The sequence below is a fragment of the Herpailurus yagouaroundi genome, unplaced genomic scaffold (genome assembly GCF_014898765.1).
Source record: "Herpailurus yagouaroundi ecotype Mexico unplaced genomic scaffold, PumYag 218, whole genome shotgun sequence".
Lineage (NCBI taxonomy): Eukaryota > Metazoa > Chordata > Mammalia > Carnivora > Felidae > Herpailurus > Herpailurus yagouaroundi.
In genome coordinates, this window is record NW_024412449.1 from 6176503 (window position 1) to 6200391 (window position 23889).

The following is a 23889-nucleotide window of genomic DNA, read 5'->3' on the forward strand; positions in this document are numbered from 1 at the left end:
TCTTAGTGGCATCTTTCAAAGAGCAGAAGTTTTATTTTGATGTTCAGCTTATCATTTTCCTTTTATGATCTTTGCCTAACTGAAGGTTTGCCTTCTATGTTTTTCTTCTAGAAAAGTAGTTTTAGCTTCTGTTTAGGCCTATGATCCATTTCGAGCTAGTTCTTCTATCTTGTGTGAGGCATTAGGACTGAGGTTAATTTTTTTCCAAGTTTATGTCCAATTATTCCTACTTATTTTGTTAGATTTAATTACTCTGGCATGTTGATATTCAGTTGACTGTGTATGTGTGGGTCTATTCTGGATTTGCTTTTTAAGAATTCTTTTATTCAAGTATAATTAATACACAGTGTGATTAGTTTCAGGTGTAAAATACAGTGATTGAACAATTCTGTATGTTATTCAGTGCTCACCATGATAACTGTACTCTTAATTCCCTTCACCTATTTCATCCATTGCCCGCCCACCTTTCTGGCAACCACCAGTTTGTTCTCCCTAATTTAAGAGTCTGGTTTTTTTGTTTCTCTTTTTTATTTGGTCATTTGTTTTCTTAAATGTCACATGTGTGAAATCATGTCTATACTTAAACCAGTATCACAATGTCTTTATCACTGTGTCTTTATATTAAGTCTTGAAATCCAGTAGTGTAAATTCAACTTTTTTTTCCTTTTATTACAGAATTATTTGGTTATTCTAGCCCTTCATTTTCACATAAATTTAGGATCAGTATGTCAATTTCTATGAAAAAGCCCAATGAGATTTTGATTGGCATCACATTGAATCTTTAGGTCAATTTGGAAGAATTAACATCCTGGCAATACTGAATCTTCAAATCCATGAACATTTTATATTATACCATTTATTTGATCTTTAATTTCACAGCAGCATTTATAGTTTTCAGTGTATAGGTCTTGCACATGTTTTGTAAACTTGTGCTTAAGTAGTTCCTATTTTCGGTGATAGTGTAAAATTTCTAATGGCTTACTGCTACTACCTAGAAATACAATTTATTTTTGTATTCTGACCTTGTTTCCTATAACCTTTTTAAACACACTTAGTTCTAGTAGCTTTTTTTTTTCTCTTTAGATTTCTTAGGATTAGATTTTGTAGAATTTTCTACATAGAGAATCAAATTGTGAATAAAGACAGCTTTACTTCTGAGTTTCCAATCTGTATGTCTCTTATTTTTCTTGCCTTATTGCATTGGTTAGAAACTCTAGCACAATACTGAATAGAAGTGGTGAGAGCAAACATCCTTGCTTTCCTGATATTAGGGGGAAGCACTCACACATTCTCCATTAGTGTGATGTGAGCTGTTTGTTGGCTTTTCACGGATGCTCTTTTTCAGACTGAGGAAGTGTCCTTCTAGTGTTACTTTGCCAAGAGTTTTTAATCATGAATAGATAACGGAATTTTTGTGAACACTTTTTGTCAACTGAGATCATATCATTTTTGTTTTCATCTGTTAATCCAGTGAATTACATTGATTTTTGAATGTTTAAACAACTTTACATTCCTGGGATAAACTCTATTTTGTCATGATGTTCTATATGGCTAGATTCAACTTGCTAAGGACTCTATTTCTGTGTTTAGGAAAATTGGTCTATAGTTTTTTTTTCTTGTAATCTTTTTGGTTTTAATTTCATTGTAATGCTGGCCTCATAAAATGCATTGCAATGTGTTCCTTCTTTTATTTTCTAGAAGACTTTGCATAATTGCTATTTTTTTCTTAAGTATGGAATTTTCTGATGACACCATTGGGGCCTAGAGTTATCTTGGTAAGATTTACATAACTATGAATTTAATTTCTTTAATAGTTACAGTGCTGTTCAGGTTATTTCTTCTCGACTGAGCTTTGATAGTTTATTTCTTTCAAGGAATTTACGTATTTCATCCAAATTATCATATCTATTATTAGTATAAAGTTGTTTATATTACCTTATTATTCGTTTAATGTATGATGTTCTCTGTTCTGTCCTGATACTGGTAATTTGTTCTTTCTCTAATTTAAATTTTTTCTGGTCAGACTGGTGACAGGTTTGTCTTTTCAAAAAACTATGTTTTGGTTTCATTTGTTGTTGTTTTACTACTTTTATGTTTCCTGTTTCATTGATTTCTGTTCTTTACTATTTCCTTTCTTTTGGTTTAATTCATTATTTTTTTTCTAGTTTCTTAAGGTGAAAACCTAGATCCTTGATTGATTCCCCTGCCCCAACCACTTTGGCTGTTATTAATGACCTCTCTTTCTCTCTCTCTCTCTCTCTCTCTCCCCCCTCCTTCCCTCCTTCCCTCCTACTTCTGGTTCTTTAGTTGTACATTTGTTAGACCTTTGATATTGTCCTTACAGGTCAATATCAATGTATGGACCATTCTTTTTTTTTCATGTTGTGCTTAATTTTGAATAATTATTCTTACTGTGCCTTTAAGTTTGTTAATCTTTTCAGTAGTATATGATCTGCTCTCCATCTCATTTAGTGTATTTTTAATTCAGAGATTATTATTTCTAGAAGTTCCATTTGGATCTTTTTTATAGATTTCATATTCCATTTCTTATGTATTCATATAGTCTTCTACCTTCTTAAAAATATGAGGCATTGGGGCGCCTGGGTGGCGCAGTCGGTTAAGCGTCCGACTTCAGCCAGGTCACGATCTCGCGGTCCGTGAGTTCGAGCCCCGCGTCGGGCTCTGGGCTGATGGCTCAGAGCCTGGAGCCTGTTTCCGATTCTGTGTCTCCCTCTCTCTCTGACCCTCCCCCGTTCATGCTCTGTCTCTCTCTGTCCCAAAAATAAATAAACGTTGAAAAAAAAAATTAAAAAAAAAAATATGAGGCATATTTGTAATAGCTTTTTAACAGTCTTGGCTGCTGATCTTATCTTCTGGGTCTGTTTCTAGTGGATAATTTTTCTCCCTGCTATGGCCCCTTATTTCATTGCCCTTTTTGCATGCCTGCTAAATTTTGACTGGATGATAGATATTGCCAATTTTACACCGTTGGATTCTGTATTTTGTTTTAGTACTTTACATAGCTGTTGGACTTATTTTAACACACAGTTAAGTTACCAGAAATCCATTAAAGTACTTTTAACACATTTAAGTTACCAGATTCCTTCAGGCTTGTTTTTAAGATTTGTGAGAATGGGTCCAGAGCAACCTTTACTCTGGCTAATTTAGCCCCACTAGTAAGGCAATAACCTCAAGATTCTGTTTGATGCTCCACAATGTCTTTCTACTCTGGCTAGTAGGAACATGAACTATTCCTAGCTATGTATGAGCTCTAAGAATCTTGAGGCCTTTCAGTAGTTTTTTCCTGGCCTTGGGTAGTTCCTTCACATAGATGCACAGATCAGAACTCCATTAAAAGCATGCAGAGTTGTCTCTGAAGATCCCTGGGGATCTTTCTCTGCAAAGCTTCTTTCTTTTCTAGTATTCTTCGCTGTAAATTCTAGCTGCCCTGGTCTCCCTAAATTGTAGTCTATCTTCCCAGCTCAGTGAGACCACTGGGCTCGGTTTCCCTTTTCTCGGGGATCATGCTACACTACTTAGTAATGCTTTGGAAATCAGTGCGTCATATTTTTCATCTGGTTTTCTAGGTGTTTGAAGAAAAGGGTCCCCTTGTCTCCATCATTGCTAGAGCTGAAGAGCCTACACATTTAACAGTGGAGTGATTCTGGATATACTAAGTTAGGGATAGAGAAGAACCTTTAAAAAATAGAAAAAATGGTAGTGAATATGTACTGGCTTTTTAGCAAGAAAGGATTTCTTGAGCATAAAAGTATTACAAGACCCATTCATAATAAAAACTTTCAGAAAACTAGGAATAGAAGGGAATTTCATCAACTGGATAAAGAGAATCTACAAAAACCTACAGCTAGCATTATGTTTAATGATCAAAGATAAATGCTTTCCCCCTGAGATTGGGAACAGGCAAGGGTAACTACTCTTATTCAGCATAATCCAAAAAAATAGGTAGTGTAGTAAGGCAGGTAAAGGAAATAAAAGGCATACAGATTAAAAAGGAAGAAACAAAACTGCTCCTCTTTGAAGATTACGTGATTGCCTTTGTAGAAAACCCCAAGGAATCCATTTTTAAAACTGCCAGGGTGCATTCAGCATGTGTTAGATTACAAGATAAAAATACAAAAATCTTTGTATTTCTACATAATAGCAAAGAACATGTTGATATCAATTTTGAGAGAGTGCGCATGAGTGAGAGGCCAGAGAGATGGGGAGAAAGAGAACCCAAGCAGGCTCTGCATTGTCAGCACAGAACTCATGAACTGTGAGATCATGATCTGAGCTGAAATCAAGAGCTGGAGTTTAACCAACTGAGCCACCCAGGCTCCCCTGGACAAGATTCTTCTAAAATGTATACGGAGGAGCAGAGAAAATAGAATAGCTAAACAATTTTGGAAAATTGGAGGAATTAGTTTACCTGATTCCAACACTTATTATATAGCTACAGTAATCAAAACTGTGTGATACTGGTATAGGACCAGACACCTAGATCAAAGAACTGAGAACCCAGAACCACATAAATATGTACAGCTGATTTTTGACAAAGTTACAAAACCATTTCAGTGGAGTTAACAAATGGTGCTCTAGCAACTGGATATCCGTAGCAAAAAATAATCATCAAACCAAGGTCTGCATGTTACACAAAAATTAATTAAAAACGGGTCATCAACACAAATGTAAATGGTAAAACTATAAACCTTTTTTGAAAAAATTTGCCTAATCCTAGGTCCCAAGGATTTTCTAAAGAGTTTTTAGGCTTGACATCATAAACACAATTCATAAAAGGAAAAATTGATAAGTGGATGTCATCAAAATCCAGAACTTTTGCTCTGCAAAAGACCCCGTTAAGATGATGAAAAGACAAGCTACACAGTGAAAGAAAATATTTGCAGATCACATGTCCAACGAAGGACTTATATCTAGAGTATATAAACAACTCTCAAAACAGGGAAAAATAAACAATCCAGTTAGGAAATGGGCAAAAGATATGAACTGACTTGCACCAGAGAGGAGATGCACAGATGGCAGATGAGCACATGAAAAGATGTTAAACATCATTAGCCACTAAGAAAATACAAATTAAAATCACAATAAATACCACTACACATCTAGCAGAATGACTAAAGTAAAAAAACAGTAACAACACCAAATGCTGACAAGGATGTGGAGAAACTAGATCCACTGTGCAACCTGAAAGTTGCACTCCTGGGCATTAACCTCAGAAGTGAAGACTTATGTTCACATAAAACTTGTACGTTAATATGCATAGCAGCTTTATTAGTAGTAGCCCCAAACTGCAAACAACCCAGACATCCTCCAGCAGGTGAATGGTTACAAACTATGATACATTGATACTTTGGTATACTACTCAGCAATAAAAGTAAATTATTGATATATGCAACAACCTGGATGAATTTCCAGGTAATTATACTGAGTGAAAAAGGCTAATTCCAAAAGGTTCCATACCGTGTGATTATAGGACATTCTTGAAATGGCACAGTTATAGAAATGGAGAACAGGTTGGTAGTAGTTGCCTGAGGTTGAGGAGGAAATGGGGCAGGAGGGACTAGGTGTGGCAATAAAAGGGAAAGGGAAATATAAGGAATCCTTGTGGTGATAGAAATGCTCTGTATATTAATTTCATCAATATTAATATACTGATTGTCCTATTGTAGGATAGTTTTGCAAGATACCATCATTGGGAGAAGCTGGGTAAAAGGTACACGGGGTTTCTATATTTCTTATAACTACATGTGAATCTACAATTACATTTTTTAAAAGCAGTGAGAGGATGGAGAACTGTCCTGCTACTGGAAGTCAAAAGAAAGCTGGAGTTGCCATACTTATATCAGACAAACTAGATTTTAAATTAAAGGCTGCAACAAGAGACGAAGAAGGGCATTATATAATAATTACAGAGTCTATCCATCAGGAAGAGCTAACAATTATAAATGTCTATGTGCCGAATATGGGAGCCCCCAATATATAAAACAATCACAAACGTAAGCAACCTTATTGATAAAAATGTGGTAATTGCAGGGGACTTTAATACCCCATTACAGCAATGGATAGATCATCTAGACACAGGATCAATAAAGAAACAAGGGCCCTGAATGATACATTGGATCAGATGGACTTGACAGATATATTTATAACTCTGCATCCCAAAGCAACAGAATACACTTTCTTCTCGAGTGCACATGGAACATTCTCCAAGATAGATCACATACTGGGTCACAAAACAGCCCTTCATAAGTATACAAGAATTGAGATCATACCATGCATACTTTCAGACCACAATGCTATGAAGCTTCAAATCAACCACAGGAAAAAGTCTGGGAAACCTCCAGAAGCATGGAGGTTAAAGAACACCCTACTGAAGAATGAGTGGGTCAACCAGGCAATTAGAAAAGAAATTTAAAAATATATGGAAACAAATGAAAATGAAAATACAACAATCCAAACGCTTTGGGATGCAGCAAAGGCAGTCCTGGGGGAAAATACATTGCAATCCAGGCCTATATCAAGAAACAAGAAAAATCCCAAATACAAAATCTAACAGCACACCTAAAGGAAATAGAAGCAGAACAGCAAAGAGACCCCAAACCTAGCAGAAGAAGAGAAATAATAAAGATCAGAGCAGAAATAAACAATATAGAATATAAAAAAACTGTAGAGCAGATCAATGAAACCAAAAGTTGGTTTTTTGAAAAAATAAACAAAATTGATAAACCTCTAGCCAGGCTTCTCAAAAAGAAAAGGGAGATGACCCAAATAAAATCATGAATGAAAACAGAATCATTACAACCAATCCCTCAGAAATACAAGCAATTATCAGGGAATACTATGAAAAATTATATGCCAACAAACTGGACAACCTGGAAGAACTGGACAAATTCCTAAGCACCTACACACTTCGAAAACTCAAACAGGAAGAAATAGAAAACTTGAACAGACCCATAACCAGCAAAGAAATTGAATCAGTCATCAAAAATCTCCCAACAAATAAGAGTCCAGGACCAGATGGCTTCCCTGGGGAGTTCTACCAGACATTTAAAGCAGAGATAATACCTATCCTTCTCAAGCTGTTCCAAAAAATAGAAAGGGAAGGAAGACTTCCAGACTCATTCTATGAAGCCAGCATTACTTTGATTCCCAAACCAGACAGAGACCCAGTAAAAAAAAAGAGAACTACAGGCCAATATCCCTGATGAATATGGATGCAGAAATTCTCAATAAGATACTAGCAAATTGAATCAACAGCATATAAAAAGAATTATTCACCATGATGAAGTGGGATTCATTCCTGGGCTGCAGGGCTGGTTCAACATTCGCAAATCAATCAATGTGATACATCACATTAATAAAAGAAAAGAACCATATGATCCTGTCAATCAATGCAGAAAAAGCATTTGACAAAATTCAGCATCCTTTCTTAATAAAAACCCTCAAGAAAGTCAGGATAGAAGGAACATACTTAAACATCATAAAAACCATTTATGAAAAGCCCACAGCTAATATCATCCTCAATGGGGAAAAACAGAGCTTTCCCCCTGAGATCAGGAACACCACAGGGATGTCCACTTTCACCGCTGTTATTTAACATAGTGTTGGAAGTTCTAGCATCAGCAATCAGACAACAAAAGGAAATCAAAGGCATCAAAGTTGGCAAAGATGAAGTCAAGCTTTCACTTTTTGCAGATGACATGATCTACATGGAAAACCTGATAGATTCCACCAAAAGTCTACTAGAACTGATACATGAATTCAGCAAAGTCGCAGGATACAAAATCAATGTACAGAAATCAGTTGCATTCTTATACACTAATAATGAAGCAACAGAAAGACAAACTGATCCCATTCACAATTGCACCAAGAATCATAAAATACCTAGGGATAAACCTAACCAAAGATGTAAAAGATCAGTATTCTGAAAACTATAGAAAGCTTATGAAGGAAATTGAAGAAGATACAAAGAAATGGAAAAACATTCCATGCTCATGGATTGGAAGAATAAATATTGTTAAAATGTCAGTACTACCCAAAGCAATCTACACATTCAATGCAATCCCAATCAAAATTGCACCAGCATTCTTCTCGAAGCTAGAACAGGCAATCCTAAAATTTGTATGGAACCACAGAAGACCCAGAATAGCCAAAGTAATATTGAAGAAGATCAAAGCAGGAGGCATCACAATCCCAGACTTTAGCCTCTACTGCAAAGCTGTCGTCATCAAGACAGCATGGTATTGGCACAAAAACAGACACATAGACCAATGGAATTAGAATAGAGAACACAGAATTAGACCCACAAAAGTATGGCTAACTAATCTTTGACAAAGCAGGAAAGAATATCCAATGGAAAAAAAGTCTTTTCAACAAATGGTGCTGGGAGAACTGGACAGCAACATGCAGAAGAATGAAACTAGACTACTTTCTCACACCATTTGCAAAAATAAACTCAAAATGGTTAAAGGACCGGAATGTGAGACCGGAAACCATCAAAACCCTAGAGGAGAAAGCAGGAAAAAAACCTCTCTGATCTCAGCCGCAGCAATTTCTTACTTGACACATCTCCAAAGGCAAGGGAATTAAAAGCAAAAATGAACTATTTGGACCTCATGAAGATAAAAAGTTTCTGCACTGCAAAGGAAACAATCAACAAAACTAAAAGGCAACCAACAGAATGGGAAAAGATATTTGCAAATGACATATCGGACAAAGGGCTAGTATCCAAAATCTATAAAGAACTCACCAAACTCCACACCCGAAAAACAAATAATCCAGTGAAGAAATGGGCAGAAAACACGAATAGACACTTCTCTAAAGAAGACATCCAGGTGGCCAACAGGCACATGAAAAGCTGCTCAACATCACTCCTCATCAGGGAATTACAAATCAAAACCACACTCAGATACCACCTCATGCCAGTCAGAGTGGCTAAAATGAACAAATCAGAAGACTATAGATGCTGGTGAGGATGTGGAGAAACGGGAACCCTCTTGCACTGTTGGTGGGAATGCAAACTGGTGCAGCCGCTCTGGAAAACAGTGTGCAGGTTCCTCCAAAAATTAAAAATAGATCTACCCTATGACCCAGCAATAGCACTGCTAGGAATTTACCAAAGGGGATACAGGAGTGCTGATACATAGGGGCACTTGTACCCCAATGTTTATAGCAGCACTCTCAACAATAGCCAAAATATGGAAAGAGCCTAAATGTCCATCAACTGATGAATGGATAAAGATATTGTGGTTTATATACACAATGAAATACTACTTGGCAATGAGAAAGAATGAAATACGGCCTTTTGTAGCAATGTGGGTAGAACTGGAGAGTGTTATGCTAAGTGAAATAAGTCATACAGGGAAAGATAGATTCCATATATTTTCACTTTTATGTGGATCCTGAGAAACTTACCAGAAGACCAGTGGGGGAGGGGCAGGAAAAAAAAAAGGGAGGGAGGGAGCCAAACCATAAGAGACTCTTAAAAACAGAATAAACTGAGGGTTGATGGGGGGTGGGAGGGAGGGGAGGGTTGGTGATGGGTATTGAGGAGGGCACCTGTTGGGATGAGCACTGGGTGTTGTATGGAAACCAATTTGACAATAAATTTCATGTTAAAAAAATAATAAAAGCAGTGAAAAAAATTTAAGGGAAAGGATAGTGTACTCTGAATACATAGAACTTTTACTTTCTGTAGATAGAGAATACCCCAAAACTTAAAGCCAACTCTAAACAGGAAATATATTTGTGACAAGTATGACTGAAAAGAAGTTGATACCTTTTAGTATATAAAGAATTCTATAATTTATAAAACACTGAAATCCTCCTACGTAAGCAGTACACAAAAGAAAAAAATGCACCTTGCTAACAAAACACTAAAAAGTATTTCAGTCTCACTAGTAATCAAGGAAATAAAAACTGGAATTCATTTTATCCTCCAGATTGCAAATCTCTTTATATAACCTTGTCCTGATATCCCGTTCATTTTCTGTCTACCTCTCAGATGTTGAAATTACATAGAATTTAGGTCCAAGTGATATTAACTTTTAAATATAGTAGCCTGTTTTAAGTATTTCTGAACAATGGCATTAAATTTCTAACCACAGTTTCAATTATTTTACATTGATAATTTCTACCGATTCATTGTTCAGTGCTTTCTCATATGCAGTATGTTCTTTCTCAATTTTTTTGATTTTTTTTTCTTTGTATCAGAGTTCCTAAGTGTTTCCACCCCTACCCTGTCACCCCCAAGTGTACTTGACGAGTACTTGGATATCTGCATATGCCATTTTTCACTTTGATACAGGTAATTTTGTGCTGTTTTTCCTTACACATCTGAAGACGATTTGCTTCAAGATGACTTTCAAATAAAGTTGCTTTATTTTTCTTTGATGTTGAAAATGAGAAATCTTACCACAGTCTGATTCTTCTTCTCTGTAGGGAACCTGCTTTTAGTTAGCTAGTTTTTCTGTCTGAAAATTCATAATCTTTTAATCCTTACACATTTGAATTTGGGCAGGTTCATTAGCATATCTGAGTGTATATGAAAATGTGGATTTTTCATAGTATTTCTGCCTAGCATTTAGTGAGTCTTTTCCATCTGAAGACTTGAGTCTGCAGCTAAGTGATCTTTTGTACCTTTTTTTTTTCTGGTTCTTGCTTCCATTCAACCTAGTCTGCCCTCATTCTGGAATTCCAGTGATTTGGAGATTGGGTAGTCCTGGGCCAGCTTTCAGTGCAGTATGTATTTTCTCACAGTTTCGATCTCCTTTTCATTTTTACCTTTGTCTTAGAAGAATTTCTGGACTTTGACTTCTAATATACTAATCTGCCTTTTAGCCATGTCCATTTTGTTTGTTTATTTAAAAAAATTAAAAAAAAAAATTTTTTTTTAACATTTATTTATTTTTGAGACAGAGAGCATGAACAGGGGAGGATCAGAGAGAGAGGGAGACACAGAATCAGAAGCAGGCTCCAGGCTCTGAGCTGTCAGCACAGAGCCCGACGTGGGGCTCAAACCCACAGACCGCAAGATCATGACCTGAGCCGAAGTCGGACGCTTAACTGACTGAGCCACCCAGGCGCCCGTTTTTTTTTTGTTTTTTTTTTTATGTTTACTTTGAGACAGCAAGTGGAGGAGGGACATAGAGGGAGAAAGAGAATCACAAGCAGGCCCCATGCTGTCCATGCAGAGCCCAGTGCAGGGCTTGATCTCACGTACTGTGTCCATTTCAGTCTATTTTCTCCCTTTCTCAAGTTGAAATATTTTCTTATTTTTTTTTTATTTTTTTTTTAATGTTTATTTTTGAGACAGAGAGAGACAGAGCATGAACGGGGGAGGGGCACAGAGAGGGAGACACAGAATTGGAAGCAGGCTCCAGGCTCTGAGCCATCAGCCCAGAGCCCGACGCGGGGCTTGAACCCATGGACTGTGAGTTCGTGACCCGAGCCAAAGTCGGACGCTTAACCGACTGAGCCACCCAGGCGCCCCAATATTTTCTATTTCTAATAGTTCTTTTTTTTTTTATTTGTTAAAAATTTAAATCCAAATTAGCATATAGTGAAACAATGATTTCAGGAGTAGATTTCTTAATGCCCCTTACCCATTTAGCCCATCCCCCCTCTCCCAGCCCCTCCTGTAACCCTCAGTTTGTTCTCCATATTTATGAGTCTCTTCTGTTTTGTCCCCCTCCCTGTTTTTATATTATTTTTGTTTCCCTTCACTTACATTCATCTATTTTGTCTCTGAAAGTCTTCATATGAATGAAATCATGTGATTTTTGTCTTTCTCTAATTTCACTTAGTGTAATACCCTCCAGTTCCATCCATGTAGTTGCAAATGGCAAGATTTCATTCTTTTTGCCGATTCTTTTTGATACTCCATTGTATATATATACATCTTTATCCATTCATCCATCGATGGACATTTGGGCTCTTTCCATACTTTGGCTATTGTTGATAGTGCTGCTATAAACATGGGGGTACATTTGTCCCTTCGAAACAGCACACCTGTATCCCTTGGATAAATGCCTAGTAGTGCAATCGCTGGGTCATAGGGTAGTTCTGTTTTTAGTTTTTTGAGGAACCTCCATACTGTTTTCCAGAGTGGCTGCACCAGCTTGCATTCCCACCAGCAGTGCAAAAGAGATCCTCTTTCTCTGCATCCTCGCCAACCTCTGTTGTTGCCTGAGTTGTTAATGTTAGCCATTCTGACAGGTGTGAGGTGGTACCTCATTGTGGTTTTGATTTGTATTTCCCTGAGGATGAGTGATGTTGAGCATTTTTTCATGTGTTGGTTGGCCATCTGGATGTCTTCTTTGCAGAAGTGTCTATTTATGTCTTTTGCCCATTTCTTCACTGGATTATTTGTTTTTTGGGTGTTGAGTTTGAGAAGTTCTTTATAGATTTTTGGATACTAACCCTTTATCTGATATGTCATTTGCAAATATCTTCTCCCATTCTGTCAGTTGCCTTTTAGTTTTGCTGATTGTTTCCTTCGCTGTGCAGAAGCTTATTTTGATGAGGTCCCAGTAGTTCATTTTTGCTTTTGCTTCCCTTGCCTCTGGAAATGTGTTGAGTAAGAAGTTGCTGCAGCCAAGGTCAAAGAGGTTTTTGCCTGCTTTCTCCTCAAGGATTTTGATGGCTTCCTGTCTTACATTTAGGTCTTTCATCCATTTTGAGTTTTTATGTATGGTGTAAGAAATTGGTCCAGGTTCATTCTTCTGCATGTTGTTGTACAGTTTTCCCAGCTCTAATGGTTCTTATTGCCTGTTTGCTCCCCCTTTTATACTGAACCCTGGTTGGGTTTTATCAATGCAGTAGTATTTTTAATATTACTGGGAATATCCATTATAAGTTGATATTAACTCCTGTTTCCTACATTGACTATTTTGTTTTTGTTTTTGTTTTTGTTCTTTTAGGGCTGTTTACATAGTTTGCTTAGTTTGGCTCCCCTGCTGACTTCCTCTTAGGATCAGTGAGTTTTGCTCATATTTTTAACGAAGTTCTTGAATAGCCAGTAATGTTGGCAGATAATGGGCTACCTTAGAAGCCCATTTGTGAGCCTATTTGATTTTCAGCAGGCCTCCCCCTCTTAAACTAAAGCAGATAGCCATGGAACTCCAAAGGTAGGCTTTGTTCTTGGTGTAAGGAGAAGGCAGGAACATGCCAGAAAATGGACATCTCTTAAACATTCAGTGACTAGGAGCTAACTAGCAGGTAAGCCTCCCCAGGACCCCCTGCCCTTGACCAAGGAGGCAGTGAGGGCCTTGGGTAGCTAAACTCTTTTACCTAGCATTCCACCCACACACAGTAAGTTAAGCTTGGGAACTAAGATTCTTAACCTACTACTATCAGTGATGATGAGGGTATAAGATGGACAGTTGTATTTTTGTGTGTGTGTTTGTTTTGTTTGTTTTGTTTTTTTACATTACTGGTAAAAATAAAAGTGTATACATTCTTCTGGAAAGTAATTTGGCAGGGTGTAAAAAAGGCTTTTAAAATGTCTAATCCTAAACTTCAGTTCTCATATTTCTAGAAGTGTATCTTTTTTTTAGTTTCTTTTTGAGAGAGAGAGAAAGAGCGAGAATGCACCCACATGTAGGAGAGGGGCATAGAGAGAGGGAGAGGAAAAGGGGAGAGAGATTCCCAAACAGAGCCCAACTCGGGGTTTGATTTCATAAACCGTGGGATCACGACCTGAGCCGGAATCAAGAGTCAGACGCTTAACTTAGCCACCCAGACACCCTCTAGAAGTGTATCTTAAAGAAATGGGGAAGTGGACATAGATTAATATTCAGAGATCTTAGCTGCTGTGTTACTTACAATAAGGGAACATAGGAAAGAATCTACAGGTTTTACAGAAAAGGCATGGTAAGGCAGGTGAGTTATGTAGCTGTATGATGGGATATTTTGCAGACTTTAAAATGCCTAATGACATGGAGAAGTGCTCATGATGTAATATTGAATGAAAAAATGAGTATAATATATGATAAAAAGGCCAGAAGCAACACAACAAATTATCATCAATGGTGGGATTCTAGGTGACTAGTGTTTTCTTTTTAAAACTTGTCTGTGTTTTTCAAAATTTTTACACTGAGTCTGTATGATTTATGATCAGAAAAAAAAAAAACCAGTTCGTGTTGTTAAAATATGTCTCTCCACACTCTACACTGCATCAAAAAAAAAAAAAAAAAAAACCTCTTTATAATTAGTTGGCAAAAAGAGGTTTGTATTAGGGTTGAAATTTGCCAATTATCATAATGTGCAAATGGATTTTGAATTCTCCGGCTTTTCACATCGTGTAGCGTGCACAGCTGCTGTTGCCAGCTCTGGCATATGAGCTCCAGCGAGGCCCATCTGCCGCTCTGGCGCAGCTTGCCTGACACAGATTTATTTCATTTCGTTCTTTAATCTGGCAACATTTTGTCTTTTCTCATTATCATAGCTGGAATTCAGTACCAGTACTACTTATTTTGTTTACCGGTTTGTTGTCTCTTTTGTTCTATTTTGTGAAGACGAAGAAGCCAACAACGGGGATTGTGTCTTGTGAAAACCTAGTTCCTGTCCTTCGGGATCTTGGGCATGTCTTACTGGAGTGTGCTCTCTCTCTCTGACACTTGCAAGCCATTTCAGTTCTTTTGATTAGTGGAAGCCTTCGTGGTATATTTTTTCAAAGAGCTTAGTGTTCCTTTTCTTCTCCTCTCCCCACCCAGGAAGATTTGGAAATGGTTCCAAATAGAAATTATAAACATTAGCCTTGAGCTATGCTCTCTGGTGTTTGGTACTTTTTGTTTGTTTGTTTTTAACCGAAGGCTCAGGTTTGTTTAATATTCATCACTACAGCAGAAGTTGGTGGTGTGAGACTTCCGCTCCGCCCTAAGCACCCTGCACTTAAGAAGAGTTTTTCTTCTGAATTGGTTTGTATTTCAAAGAACATGGGGGTAGTCTGCCAGATTGCTAAGAATTTACTTAAGTGAAACTTTAGAACTGTTAGAGTCCTCTTAGAGATTTCTTGAATGGATTTGTTGGGACAGGATAGCTGCTGCCTAAGAAGCCTCTTTGAGCCTAATACAAAGAATGTCTCTTCAACACAAAGTAAGACTTTTTGCTGCTTTTTTCTCTAGGTTACCCTGAAGAAACTTACCCAATTTATGACCTTTCAGATTGCATCAAGCGTAGGCAAGAAACCATCTTAGTGGATTACCCTGACCCCAAGGAACCGTCTGCTGAAGAAATAGCTGAAAGAATGGAATTGCTAGAAGGTGAAGAATCAGACCATTTGGGGTGGGGAGTGCCTACTGACCCCAGAGTCCAGGAAGATAATTCTGTTACCTCATGTGACCCAAAGCCAGAAACATGTTCCTGCTGTTTTCATGAAGAGGAGGATCCTGCGGTCTTGGCAGAGAATGCTGGATTCAGTGCAGACAATTACACTGAACAAGAGGAAGCCACCAAAGAAGTATGGCCCCAAGACTTCAGGGATAAAGGGTTGGGCATCAGCACTGATAAAGCACATACAGATGGTACATTGAGGAAGCGGAACCCCCAGGGTTTGGAGTTGAAAACAGCTGGTTTGGGGAAGTATCCATTACTCTAGTCCCAAGGTGACCTTTCTCTCCTTTCTCCGATTTCATCCTTGGCCCTGTGCCCTATACTTCATTCTGTGTTTAAATATCCTAGCTAATCAGGCCACTACCATGGATATCATGTATCCTTCCTGGTGCTCAGACACCTGTCACCTTGTAAAACACGATAGCAATTAGTATGAACATAATACAGCTTCACTCTTTATGCCTTTCTTCCACCAGAGAGTCGATCCACTGAGTAATTATGTTTGATCTGTTGTACACTCAGGGACAGGGGTCTAACTCCTCGTGCTAGGAGTAGCAGATGGTTTACTTGTGAACGAACATCCGTTTACACGTGATGAGGACTTACGGTTGCAAAAGTGAAGATTTCAGAGTCCAAGATGTCTTATTCTGTGGGCCTTGAGCAGGTTAGTGGTCTCCTGGGTTCAAGAAGAGAACATTTTTTGTGGGTATGATGGGGCCAGAACAGGGTAGGACTCTGCTGTGTGCGCCGAAGCCCGTTTGCCACAGCAAGGGCCTTTTTAGGAACACTGTTGCTGCCTCAGATACCTGCTTTTCTTCAGAGTAGCAGAAGACCCCAGTGATTTGTGAAGGAGCCTGGAGACCTGTTGGGGGACTGTTTTGCTCCAGTATTGCCTGGATCTCTAGCTTCCTTTATCCCTGTTGTGTTCACAGAACTGCCAACCCAGAAGCACCTTTATACCTCTGGCCCTCAGTGGCCAGAAGAAGGTTTAAATAGAGACTTTTTAGGCCTTGCCCTCCAGATCCAAGGTTTGAGGGTGTTAAGGCTACAAGAAAGCCGTGTGAGAATGCTGGTCCTCCATGAGATGCTCAGGTGGCCAGAGAGCCAGGGATAGGGAAAGAATCCATGTGCTTACAGCAGTCCTGGCCTGGAAGCTATTCTAAATGTTGTGCCCTCTGCAACCACATGAATTGAAACAGAAGTGAGGACGACTGAGCTTGTAGACAAAGTGCCAGCCCCAAAGGGAAGTTGCAGCGTGTGTCTTTTGCAGAGAATCAATATAGCAGGGGCATACAGCCCCTATAGCTATATAGGCCAGGGGAAGAGACTATTTGTTCTCTATTCAGGTATCTGGGTCTTTTGAGAAGGGTCGGGAAAGTAGGAGGTAGGTTATGACTGGAAGGATTTTGACCAAACTAAAGACCTCATCTCTAAGGTGCCATCTGCCATGTGTCTTCTGGAGATAAAATGGCACCCAGGTATCCTGGCTAGTAAAGATGAGTGAATTCAGTTTACATGTAAGACCTGAGTTTAAAGAAGACACATTCCCAAGAACATTCCCAATCATAAAATGCAGAAGACGTGAAAATTAAATTATGTGAGGGTAGATAGAGCTTTTGGAGTTCCATTGTTCCTAGTTGTCTAAGATGCCAGGAAAATAGTTAAAATCACACATCTAAGCCTATAGACGGTCAAAAGGTATGGGATCATATTAATATGTCAGCTACCACTAGGCATTTCTTGTTGATGAAATTAACATTTTTGTTAGAGAAGTCATTGAAGACTGAGTCTGTAGGAAGTATATTGCATCTATCTCTGTGTAGAATATTTGATTCACTTTAAAGAATGTAGTTTAAAATGTACTATAAATGATCTAGATGTAATGCTTAAGGTAAAAAATAATGTAGGTGCTCTGAACTGTTTTGATAAATTGTTTTCCATTATTTCCTTTTATTCACTGTGAGGGGTTGATTTATGAGGAGTCCTGGGTCCCTGGTTCTAATTTCTTTTTTGCCTTAGTATATAGGTTTCCATTATTAAGATGTGTTTGTTTCTAGCTTGTTCATTCGTGTATTCATTTAGACACTGCCCAGGGGTAGGCAGTGGGAGCAGGGGCTCAATTCCTAACTTTGAGAAACAAAATTTGGTGTGGGAGCCTTGTCTAATTTATTATTTTCAGTGAACTATTAACTATAAAAGGGCTCAAGATGGTGAATTCTGCAAGCAGAGAAATGTCGGTCATGATTCCACCCATGCCTATTCTGTCCATAGAGTCTTGTTGGGTCCTTAACCCTTCTGAGTCTTGGTTTTCTCCTATCTAGTGCAGGGGAGTACAAGTCCAGGTCTCATAGGGTAGTTAGGAGGATTAAACCTGAACTCCTCAGTGCATATAAAACAGCATTAGCCCTCCTATCTCATACATAACCACTCAATAAGTGGTAGATAATTTACTTTTCTTGTACAAGGCTTTATGCTGTAATTGAGACATGGACCCAAATCTATAGAAACATAAAGATCATTTTGGCCAAAGTACTTCCAAGACACTTGACGGGCGAGTTGGATCTTGAGGCGTGCTGGGAACTTCAGGTGGCCAAGGAAGAGAGCATTCTTGGCAGAAAGGGCAGTGTTAGACAAAACTGGTGTGAAAAGTGTATGGATGTTCAGGTATTTTTGAGGATGGTGTGTAAGGTGTTGCCTAACCAACTCTTTAATTTTGAATGTTAATCTTTGGGGGAAATGGCTTATGGGAATAGTTCTGCCAGAAGTACTAAGAGCTCATGATGGTTCTTGCTGCCCTAGCTCTTGCTTGGCTTGAACAGCAATAATAAATATTAACACATTTCTATTTTAGAAATTTTGATTATTCACCAGTTGTTTAGTCTTTTGGATTTTCCAGAATTATTATTTTATCCTTCAGGGATGACAATTATGTGTACATACAACTCAGGATGACCAAATCCTAGCACTGGTTTTCGTTGTCATGCCTGCTCTCGCTCTCACCATTGTCTTCATTTTTCAGAACTGGTCTGGGCTGTGAACTTGGATGAGCCCCCAGGTACTAGTTTTCAGTGACCTTTGAGCACTGTGGCAGAGCATGGAGGACACACAGTTGGCCTAGGAAGCCACTGCGTCACCTGGGACCATGCTTGGTTAAATCAGGTGGGTGATCCAGCCAGGAGATGCTCTTTCCTGTCCAATAAGAGCAAAAGAAAGCACCTTCCTAGCTCTAGGACTGGCAGTATACACACTCCAGAAACTACACCCAGGAAGGAAGGCGTGTTGAAGAATGGAGGCATAGTTGACCTTTAGAAGAGATGGCCTAGAAGAACCACACTCTCTGTACCTTCTAGGACTTGGGTGATCAATGACTCATGGTACAAACTAAGACACTTTGGGGAAAGGGGACTTTAATTATAATTATGCCAGCACAATAGGTGTAAACCAGGACCATCCTGGATGTATTTAAAAGACTTGTTTTTAACCTAACCACTAAACAAAAACCTCTTCCCTTTTTAGTAAGAACCTGTACTGTTGTTTTCCACAGAGGCAGAGCCAAGGAGATGTAGGCCATGATTGAGGCAGGAAATTATCTTAGCCACATAAAAACTCCAAATCTAGGGTAAAAAATAAACCAAACCTATTTTTGTTCCCAAGGGCCGGGCCCTCAGGGCGACACTCGGGAACCAAACAGCCCATTCTTGCAGAGGACTGTGCTAACCTAAGTAACTTCTATCCTTAACTATTCTTCCAGCCTTTCCCAGCCTGTGTGTGTATGTGTGTGGTTCTCACCATCCTTAAGTTTGAAGAGCACAGCCAGAGACAGGACAGCCTCAACCCACATGATAGTGTTTCCAACCAAGCCATGATGCCTTCCCACCCACCCCCCGAGGCTCTTAGGACAGAAGGAAATGAATGGTGTAGGAAAAAACTTTAGGTAAGAAAGGTTTTTTTTCTCCTTTTCTACAAAGAAAAAAATGCACAGTCATGTTGAAACAGTTCAAGTTTAATTTGTTGATATATGGTCTGTACTTAGACAAACACTAAGTTCTACAACATATATAATGTCAACATGGGAAAATACCAACTTTGTCATTGCACATACCAGTAAATAAATACATTTGCTCAAGAATACCAAAGAGTTTATTCAAAAAGTCACTTAATAAAAGCACAGTTTTGCAAGTTTGTCTAAAACTCCAGATAATTTTGAACAAAAATGTCTGACCACTCCAGAATAGGAAAAGACAATCTTGTGCAAACAGACATACACATTCTAGGCATTATGAAAACTGGCTAAATGTATATTCCCAGCAAGAGAAGTGCCACCCATCCTGACCAAGTCCTCTTTGTAACTCTGGCCTTCATGAGGCCCTTTCTAAGCCCCTCAGAATTACTCTCTAGGAAACTCTGGATCTTGGCCTTATCTATAGCTCTGCCTGGACCTTGATGGGGGGAAAAGGAGAGGGACAGGAAAACAGAAGAGAAGAAAGGAAAGAAAAAAGGCACAGTGATGAGCCAGAAAAGGTAGTGATGAAAGCAGGGATCAACTTTAATTCACCCTCTTACTGAAGGCTTGGACAGTCCAACCTCCTCAGCTGTAGACAAGAAAACCACCTAGAAAAACGTGCTTTGCTCAGAATCACCTAGCTACTAAGTGCAATAGTGCTCTCTAGAAGACCAACTTGCCTCTCAACTTGGTCAGAAAATGAAACCTATCCCCCGTACACTTCTGGGGTATTGCTTCTCCCTCCCCCTAATCCTGAGGTGACAGAATTGCAAACTGGAGGTACAGAAGGACAGGTAACCAGTAAACTCAAAACAAGAGCCCATCCTGTTCCTGGGGGCCGCTATAGTTCAGTGCTGGGCACAAGATCGCAGACTCCTTAAGCTATCTGGATAAGTGTGCTCTGAGGACCACCTGGTATCCTGAGGTCACAGGTATAGCTTAGCAAAGAATTCTAGAAAGGGAAGGCCAGTGTTAGGAAAAGCAGGGACTCCAGATAGGAAATGTCATTTGTGCTTGCATAACAGAGCCATGGTCATGGCTCACTGCAGACCCCACTGTGAGGAAGCATGTACTTACGAGGTTTGAAGTCCTCACTGCTGCTTATTAAATTTAGAACTGCCTCTAAATGTAAACTGGCAGAGCATTTATCTGTAAGTATTTCCAGACCCAAGACAAGCTTCTGCTTCTATAATTTTGCTGCCCTTTTTTGTCACTGAAGGATGCAGGCTCCGAAGGTCCTCTTCTAGCTTGTGATTATTACACTTGCTCGCTTCCAGTGCCTGTCCTCAGCATGAGTCTGGACCTTACCTGCTCCTCCTAAACTAGTGTCGTGATTTTTAAGGCACATTCACTAGAGTATGTTCAGATTCATCCGAAAGCATGCATATTTCTTCAGGTAATGCAAAATGGAACTGAAACTAAAGTTTCTTGGATGGTATCCTCCCAGTCAGAACCCCTGGGAGAAGGAGCTGCTACTTTCCCAGGTCTACTTTCTGATCAAAGAGCATGAAATGAAAAACAAAAAAAATCCACAGGTGATCATAACATCCTTATTCCTTTCCTACTCATCCTTAGAACTATGATCATAGTAAGAAACCTCAGTTGGTGATTTGCAGATTGCCCTTTTCCCCAGTTACACACAGAGACACAGACACACACAGACAGACACAGAGCACCTTGGAGCCAGAAGGAAAGAAAAGCTAGATTTGGAGAAGAGTGGGGAAGTGAACATCACTGCTCTGTAGAAGAGCTGTTTGGGGTAAGAGGGAGTAGAGTTTTGGGGTGTGGCCCCAGGAGCAGTACAGAGGAGCTGCCGAAGGTCCCAGCTGCCCACCACCCTCAGGGCCTGCTCATTTCATCATCCAGTCACCAGGTGCATAGAGGGTACGAAGGGCAAGAGCTGTTCCCGTGGGAGATGCTGAGCCCAGATGGTTTCCAGGGGCCCTGGCAGCTTTTTGAGTCTTTGGGCCCATGGAGAGGCCAGTGGACAGGGAAACCCAGCATCACCAGGAGTGGGGCCTTAAGAAAAGACCTTGTGAGGCTGGAGCTCAAGCACCCATCACCCACTGCTCACCAGAGCTTTTTTTCCCCAGGCCGGGCCACACCAAGTTCCTGACCCCACCAGACTATCCAACCATCCTGCTCTCCTGCACATTTGCCAATGGGCTTCTACCTTTTCCACATGGCCACCTGGATTCCCCCCTCCCTAGGATCTAAAACAGCTCATTCTACTTTAAAATCAGAGATGCCACTTGACCCAGACTTGGGAGATCTAGTTTTCATCATCCCAACTGTCAGCAGGTCTCTTCCCAAAGTGAGGAGAAGAGCCAAACTAGAACGACGGAAAGGAGGAGGGCCCCACAGTACCTCATCAAGAAGTGGATCAGCCCTGGTAAAAGTCTCGTGCCCTCAAGAGTGGTCCGGAAACTAGACCAGTGGAAGGGCCTCGCACATATTCACACTAGAACAGGTGTCCCTTGCTATGAGCACTCAATGTAGGAAGTCCTAGATTAGAAGGAAATAAGAACTCAGTACCTTCCACTTAGGTCAGAACAACTCCCCCCTCACTACAGAACCTCACTAGAGTAGTTAGGACTTACTTAAAAAAAACTTCTACACCACCTTTCCAAGTACACCTACTCTGAAGGGAGAAGCTATTCCTCCTCGCTTCCCCTTGACTTCTGACCACCATCTGGGCGAGTAGCCGGGGGAGGGAGGGGGAGCTGGTGGTGGTAAATGACAAAACAGGTAAGGGCTTGGCTTAGTGTTTCCAAGTCTTCAGGGTAGATGGTGCCATCCCAAGAGGAGGAGGATGGAGGGGGGAGATCAGGCCCAGCCCTGGAACACTCACACCCCACCCATCACACCCGAATAGAGAAAGGGGCATCAGCCTTGCTAAGGCCTGCCCCCTGAGCCAAACACAAGCCAGTCTCAGAGTGATACCCAAAAAGCCAGCTTTCAGTCTCTGTAACCAGACAAAAGGGTGAGGGTATGCAGACTGGGTCCCAGGAAGGCCAGAGAACCAGTTTCTTGGGGGATGGTAGGAAAAAAAGAAATCAAGGGAGCTGAACTTTGCCACTAACCAGCCAGGTGACCCAGTGCAAGTCCCATTCCTGTTATGATTCACCTAAAGTACTACTAGTTCATCACTAAAGGCCCTGCCGTCTCTGAGCTCTCGTGGTTCTAAAATACTCCCTGCTTTCTTCACGCTGCCCCACTCCCACCCAGGAAGAACCACACCTTGACTGACCATAGGAGGAGCTGAAGCACAGGCAAGAGCACTGAGCTGGAATTTCTTCCCGGAGCATGCCAGGGTTCAGGAGTAGTGCTCTGCCCACTAGAGTCCCAGGCCCGCCTACCTGTGTGCACTCAGGCTGACAATCTGGTCCCCGTCCACATTTACTGGGGATAGTGCAGGAACTGCTCAGTAGAAAGCTCCTCTGGCAGTTGACAGGACTCCCGAGATAGCCCTGGTCCAGGGAGCCTTTCCGTGTACCTCTTACACGTGGACCTGTGTCCTACAGGCCCCATCCTCTAAGACATCTGGCCTGGAGGCCCAGCTTCCTACTGCCTGTCTCTGTGCACATGGAGAAAACCTCCCACAGCCAGGCCCCTACAGTCCTGACAAGGTCCTGCCACTCACCTTTCCCAAACCCCTATAACTCCTCCCAGCCTGGCTGAGGCCTTCTGAAGCCAGAGGACTTTCTGTAGTTAGCAAAGGACTTGGTAGCCGATCCTTGCCCTTCTGTGTAAAGTTGATGTACCCAACACACACACACACTGTGCCCTTCACTAATGGGGGACCCGTTGTCCCCTGACTCCTAGGCTGAGGGGATGGCTGGGCCACAGGAGCCCTGCATTGTGCTTCCTCTCCCTCTACACGTCTTCCTACCTTCCAGCTGAAGAGGCCACCCAGCTTGGCAAACATGATTGCAGCAGGATACTAACCCAAGAGTTGGGGGTGTGTGTGTGTGCGGCCCTTGGGGCACAGGAAGAATTCATTCTGGTCCATTCACACACACCTCCCCCATCTAGTCCTCTGTCTCAGCAGTGGAGGCGGGTCTGAGCTGGCTGGGCCAGGGAGCCACCGAGAACAGAAGGTTCATCTGGCAGGAGGCCTATGTACAGAGGGTAGGCAGGGCTGTCTCTGCAGGCAGCTCCACTCCAGGCTGGGCAACCCCAACGGGCACAAGGAGGCCCTCTACTCGCAGGCCAGCTTGCTGTCGAAGCTGGACAGGGCGATGGCGAAGGCCTGCAGCGCACACAGTGGGTAGTTGTAATCCATGGTGAACACATCCTCTGCTACACGGCCAAACTGCATCACAATGTAGTCCGCTGGAGGCAGGCACAAGTGGGCACAGAGAGAGAGAGAGGACAGGGCAGGGATAGTAGAGATGAGGAAGCGGGAAGAGAAGGAAGCCGAGATGCCAAGGGAAATCCCAAAGGAGGTAAAACACAGACCAATGGGGAGAAGTGGTGGGAAAGAGGGAGCAGATGACACAAGGAGAAAGACGTATAAACACCAGAAGACAGAA

At 40.8% G+C, this 23889-nt stretch overlaps 2 protein-coding genes across 9 annotated transcripts in view; one reads left to right on the top strand and one right to left on the bottom strand.

Moving 5' to 3' along the window:
• RIC3 (RIC3 acetylcholine receptor chaperone) overlaps positions 1–18193 on the top strand; it is a 65727-nt gene extending 47534 nt beyond the window's left edge. For 2 of the 5 annotated variants that reach the window (XM_040456964.1, XM_040456965.1), the window contains exon 6: positions 15144–18193. In XM_040456964.1, the coding sequence (XP_040312898.1) occupies positions 15144–15616 (473 nt within the window). In that variant the 3' untranslated portion in view covers positions 15617–18193. Of the gene's footprint in view, positions 1–14862; positions 14937–15143 lie in introns of all 5 variants that reach the window. The other 3 variants (XM_040456968.1, XM_040456967.1, XM_040456966.1) reach the window with 3 other exon arrangements.
• A 1140-nt stretch (positions 18194–19333) lies between these two features.
• Positions 19334–23889, bottom strand: part of TUB (TUB bipartite transcription factor) — an 87799-nt gene continuing 83243 nt past the window's right edge. For all 4 annotated transcript variants that reach the window (XM_040456963.1, XM_040456960.1, XM_040456962.1 and 1 more), the window contains one exon: positions 19334–23689. In XM_040456963.1, the coding sequence (XP_040312897.1) occupies positions 23556–23689 (134 nt within the window). In that variant the 3' untranslated portion in view covers positions 19334–23555. The remainder of the gene's footprint in view (positions 23690–23889) is intronic.